The 6,000-nt window shown below is 53.2% G+C and overlaps 1 protein-coding gene across 1 annotated transcript in view; it reads right to left on the reverse strand.

Moving 5' to 3' along the window:
* PID1 (phosphotyrosine interaction domain containing 1) overlaps positions 1-4,598 on the reverse strand; it is a 288,088-nt gene extending 283,490 nt beyond the window's left edge. The window contains exon 1 of the mRNA XM_056121631.1: positions 4,326-4,598. Within this exon, the coding sequence (XP_055977606.1) occupies positions 4,326-4,355 (30 nt within the window). The 5' untranslated portion in view covers positions 4,356-4,598. The remainder of the gene's footprint in view (positions 1-4,325) is intronic.
* Positions 4,599-6,000: the final 1,402 nt, after the last annotated feature.

Genomic DNA, 6,000 nt, shown 5'->3' on the forward strand with positions numbered 1-6,000 from the left:
GGAGTGAAAACAAACCTTTCTGGCCCCAGAAGTTAAAGAATGGGGGGAAGGATAGGGGGAGGGAAAAAAGCAATGAACTGGGGTACAGGGAAATTGGTACTTTGGAGATGCTTGTAGTAGAACAAGCACTTTGAAGAGGCATGACCCTGGACCCCCAAACTGCATACAATCATGAAAGCAACTGATATTTTATTTTAAATATATATTAAAATTAAAATTATATACATACATACATACATACACACATACATATATCTCCCAAAGTGTCTGCTTTCTGGATAGAACTCTGTCTTTTCTGAATCTTCCATGGAGAAATTTTAATCTCGGGGAAGAAAAGCAAATGAGGTAGCTGGAAGAATTAGAAAAGATATCTGGTAAAGATGGTACCATAAGTCAGGTGTTTCCCTTGAATGCGGCCAATCCCAGTTCAATTCCTGGTATCCAATATGGTCCCCCTGAGCACCATCAGAAGTAAGTCCTGAGTGCAGAGTCAGGAGTAACCCTTGAACATCACCAGCTGTGACCCAAAAACAAAACAAAACAAAACAAAAAAGGTTAAATATAGACCCCAGACTCAGACTTGGAAGACAGTTACATACAGACTCCACGGTCCACACTCAGAGTTTACTGAAATTCATTTCCAGTCCTTTTTGAGTGCCCCATTTCCAGCTGGCAAGCATGGCCTTCTTTGCTTTGACCTCAGTTCCCACTCAGATTTCTCCTGCTCTCCTCCTTCCCTGGTCTCCAGGAAGAAAAAAAAAAACGCATCTGGGAGCTCCCTAAAGACACCTGCTCTAGGGAAATGCCTCTTCCTTCCCACCAAGCATGCCTGCATCCTGCTTGCATTTCTGAATTTCTCCTGACTGGCTACGGCATCCACCAAGCCCAATAACCAGGACAACCAGGAGCCTCAGCAAACTGTAAGTATTGAGGCCAAAAGAAATCTCATCTGTATTAAAAAAAAAAAAAAAGCAATACTGAGCCCTTTTACTCCTGAAAAGTCCCCTTGACTTCTCAGTGGGGGGAAAAGCCTGTTTCAAAATCTGCCTCTTTAAAAATGCATCACTCCCCTAAGACACTCCAAGTCCAAGAGGCCCCCTGTGCAGAGGAGGTAAAAAGGGAAAACTCCAAATTCATTCATTCCCTGGTATACGGAGGTAGTCACTGAAATCTTCACATCCCAGTTGATCCCTTTTTATTTTTTTTTTTTATTTCAACAATGGCAGAAGCTCCCAGCCAGGGCTAGAGAGACGACGGATACAACCAAAGTTTTAACATGCAAGGCAGCAGATGAAGTTGCTTCGGTCTGTGTGACTGAATGAGAAATTACCCAGCTCAGCCCTGCTCAGGGTAACAGGTCGCTTTGACTGCACTGGATTTGGGTCAGACAGCGACACTTCAGATCAGAAAAGAGCCAGCATTCTGGTTGGCAACCGAGGGACGGACGGGCAGCCTTAATGAGCTCCAGGCCGGATCAAAGATGCCACTCCGGGGCTCAGTGGACGCAAATTAGGGAGAGGGGGCTGTCAGGCTTGAGCAAAGTTCTCCCAAGGCCACAGAGCGTCTGTATGGGCACCACCTACCAGGAACTAATAAAATCAATTAAAATCGCTGTCATTCTTTTCTCCCTGAGCTTCTTTTGTTTCTCGGTATTTGCACAATAAATTGAGTGCTTAGTCCTATCAGGAGGGTCTGGGAACCCTCCCTGGAAGCAGGGTTTGGGTGTTTTAGTTTTTTTTTTTTTCACTTCAGCTCATCTAAATGACATGGACGCATTAAAAATGAATGAAGAAAAAAAAATGAGGTTGTATGAGAAGGTTAAAATGATTTGTGTAAGGAAGGTGGGGTTTGGACTTGGTTTAAGAACAGAAGCCATCAATTACATCCCCAGAGACCAAGGCTGCCACAGGCAGTTCCACTGGCCACTGAAGGCAGGAAAAGGAAAGCATGGCACTCCTAAGGCACCAGGAAGCAACATTCCTATATGGTGGTACCCTGGAGGGGGGGGGGGCTGGGGAAAATGGGAGTGTGTGGTGGTTGATGGTGGTGGGGGAAATTCCAGGAAACAATCAGATACCAGGAGAAGAGTAACCAACGGGGAATGTAAATGCAATATTATTACAGGCAGTTCACTCACCAGCTAGCTCTCAACAACTCACTCCCTCCAGCAAAAAAGTAAAAACATACAAATTGAAGTGTCTCAGGAGCAAGTGGGCTGCAGTTTGGAAAGAAGCTGTGACTGTCAAGAAGACTGTTCTCCCATTGAACTCACGTGGGTCATCACCTCTTGAAGATGGGTGTGAAGGAAACCAGCCCCGTTACTAATTGAAATGTAACGGGCATGAAACTGACCAAGAAGACACCTTGAAGTGAGGGTGGGGGGGTATGTTATGCCTTGCCAATACAAATGTCATAAAGCAGATTCTCCAGACTCTCGGGCCCAGAGCACATGTGTACATTGTACAGAAGAGCCAAGAGGCCACTTCTAGCAAGGAGCTGTGAGCACCAGGCAGAATGCAAGCCAGAGAGCGCGCCTCCCTGCCAAGGGTCACGTGCCCCGCAGCTCACAGGAGTTTCTGGCTCAAACAAGCTGGTAGAAAGAACTTTAAGAGACCAGGGGGACGGATTAAAAAAAAAAAAGTCCACCAACTATTCAGAAACACAGAATATGAGATCATAAAAGCCAGTTCTAGGAACCCTGGACTTGTCTCCTCACCCTTCTCCACCCAGCCTCAGGAACCCTTTTCTTCTTCAGAACAGAGTCCCTGCTTGCCCCCGAAGGAAGAATTCCATCTAATTGCAGCCAGTGGCCAGTAGCACTCACATCTACTCCCCCTCATCACCTCCAGCCAGTCCAATCAGAGCCCAGAGCTGCTGGTCTTCTCCAAAGAAGACGCAGAAAAGGGCAGGCGGGGAAAGCCCTGCGCCCACCCCCCACCCCTCCCCAAGCCCACAAGGTTTCTTTCCACCTTTAGTTTTAAGGCGAGGAGCCTTCACCTGACATCTCAGGCTACTAACAGGACACCCCAACCCCCACCCCACCCCAAATCTCAAGCTCCGGGAGGTCTGCAGAGGGACTCTGGCATCTGTTTCTGCTCAAGGCTTGAATCTCAGTCTAAGAACTCCAAAGCAGACGGGGTCCTGGCCTGGCTCAGAAGGAGCCGGGGGTTTTCATTGAGGATCCGCCAGAACCCGCGAGGACTCGCAGCCACCGGGGCCTGCGTCTTCCGAGGTGCTCCGCCTTCCCCGTGCTGTATTTCACTATTGAAACACTTCTTCCAAGTTTACTATGAAACAATGTGGCTGCGAGCTTGCCAGAAGTTTAACTGCAGGATTCCGAGGATTTGATCTGGCAGCGTATCTGCCCGCCCTCTTGACAATATTTCTCGAGCAAAAGGCAAGTCATCAAACCTAGCAGTTAGGGCGATGCAAGGGTCCCAAGTGTTTCCTGCAAGAAGCAACTCAAAAAAAAAAAAAGTCCCTTCTCACTTAGAAACTCCCCCACCCCACTCTACACCCCCCCCTTACAGCCCTCCTCCTTTCAGATTCCAAATTAAAGGCCATAACAGGGGAAACAAACTTTTGATGGGCTGATCCAGTCTATAACGATGGCTGATTGAGCTTCACTTTGGATTGTCAAAAATCTGGGGAAACTTGGGTTTGGGAGGAAAAAAAGAGAGAACAAGCAAAGAACAACAAACGGGCAGGGGGAAAATTTTTTTTTTTTTAAGTAGCATACCGTGATCAAGCCAAACCAAGTTTGATACTTCCAAAATATATTGGCAAAGGGATCCTTTCAAAACTCATTTATTCTGTCTTTCCCGGAGACAAAATGAAGGGGCGTCGGGGCGGGAGGAGGGTGGGTGGCAGAGGAGGCGGGTAAGAATCTTGGATGCAAAAACCTTAACCCCAGAGCAGAAGAAACCCGGTTAGGAGAATGCCATCTAAAAAAAAAAAAATCTCCAAGTCCAACCTTCTGCATGCACACAGAGAAACAAACAAACAACAACAACCACCACCAAAAAACCACCCCACGAAGCCAAAAGTTGCACACGCCAGAAGCGATGTGCCGGCCCAATTTGCAGCAACCCAGCGCCCCTGCGGGCGCCGGGAGCCGGGTGAAGCCCACAGCATCCCCCGGGGTTCCTAACCCTGCATCTGGCCAGACCAGTCTGGGGGCACATCCCTTGGCGAGTGGGCAGAGAGGCGGCCGCGGAAGCCCCCCACTACCACCACCAACCACCACCAGCAGCAGCAGCTCGGGACGGCACCTCCTCCTCCAGGCTGGCCACCGGCGCCGGCCTCCGGGCGAGCGAGCCCCTTACCTGCAGGCGCTCGGTGGCCGGCTGCCACATCTTCCAGCCGCGGGGTTGAGCGGAGCCGACGCTCGGGCGAGAGTCTGCGACGAGGATCGCGCCGGGGCTGGGGGGGCCGCGGCGCCGCTTCGCATCGGGGGGGCGCGTGCCCGCGGGGGGCACTCGGGGGGCTGCGCGGGGAGCGGGCGGCGCGGCGCGCGGCTCGCCGGCAACTTGTGGGCGCGGGCGGCGGGGACTGCGCGGCTCCGCCCGGGCCGAGCGCACCGCGGCCGCCGCGCCCGCCTCCTCCCCCGCCGCCGCGCCCGGACCTGCGCGCTCTGAGCATGCCCGGGGCCCGCGCCCGCGCCCCAGCCCCCCGAGCCCGCGGCCGGGGAGGGGACGGCCCGCCTGGGGTGGAGGTGGGTGAAGGGGGGCGCTCGCCTCCCCCACCCCCACCCCACCCCCAGGAGGAGGGAGTCCCGGGGTTGCTTTCCACCTGCAGGGACCTCTGACTTGGGGGGGACTTACCCTGCCTGGTGGTAGTGTGTGTGTGTGGGGGGGGGGGGATGGCCAGTGGGGGCCACTTCATTCATTCGGGCCCAGCCCTGGAGTCCCGGGTCCTGGAGGGTACTGCGAGGGTCGATGAATGCTGTGACCGGGCAGAGGGGTGCATTGTGGGGGGGTAAGGGAGACACACCGGAGTCATGTCCAGTTCCCACACATGTCCGTTGAAACTTACATAATGTGGTGGACCGACGTGACCTCCCTGGAAGACCAGAGAAGAAGCTCCTCCCTCAGTGCACCCCCCCCCCCCCCACACACACACACACATGCTTCCTTTCTACCTGGAGGAGTCCTGCACTGATTCTCCAGGAAAGCTGGTATAGTTGGTGCTAGTGGACCCTCTCTGTAGGGAAGAAAGACAGCAGGGTTGGGAGAGCTTTCTGGGGAAGGGGGGGCTTGGACCCCAAGACTAAGGCACAGAGGACAGGCAGAGGGCCAGACCCGGTGCCTCTCTCTCACCCGGGTCAGTCAGGGGCTACAGGAGGTCCCAGGAGTCCTTCCTAGAACTCAGGAGCTCCCACCCCACAAACACCCGGGAAATAGTTCCCTATTCTAAACAGGCCAGGCCTGTCCACCCTCCTTACAACGGGGTCACATGACTGCCCCCTCCCCCCCCCCCTGGATGAATCATGAGGTTTCCAAACTGAGGTTCTGCGTCCTTTGTCATTAAGGGGCTTCTCAGGGTCCCACCCTGCAGGATTCTGAGGTCTCTGAGATGCTGCCATGGGCTACTAAGGGTACACGGCACAGACAAAAGAGGGGGCAGTTGTACCAGCCTGGCAGGTGCTAAGCCAGGCCTGAAGGGCAAGAGAGAATGGGAGGAACAGAGTGTGCATTGCTAAGGGTAGGGGGCAGAGAGAGAAAGAGTTGGAGTGGGGGCACAAGCCTCCAGAGAGGCAGGGTCTGGGGGTCCTTGCTGGCTCCCTAGCGACTGGACCAGTCAGATGCAGTATCTCTTTCCTCAGAGCACAGAATCACGCATCAGACAGTCCCACAGACTCCGGGCTCCAAATACCCAGCTGGGGTCTTTCCCAGGACACCAGGTCATGTCTCCCAACCCCCACCTCGCAAATTGTCTTCTGCCCACGCAAAGCCCAGAACATTCTGCTCCGAGACTCGCAAGCAGAGATGCTTCTAAGGA

Source organism: Sorex fumeus, unplaced genomic scaffold, assembly GCF_029834395.1.
Source record: "Sorex fumeus unplaced genomic scaffold, SorFum_2.1 ptg000005l, whole genome shotgun sequence".
NCBI classification, from domain to species: Eukaryota; Metazoa; Chordata; class Mammalia; order Eulipotyphla; family Soricidae; genus Sorex; species Sorex fumeus.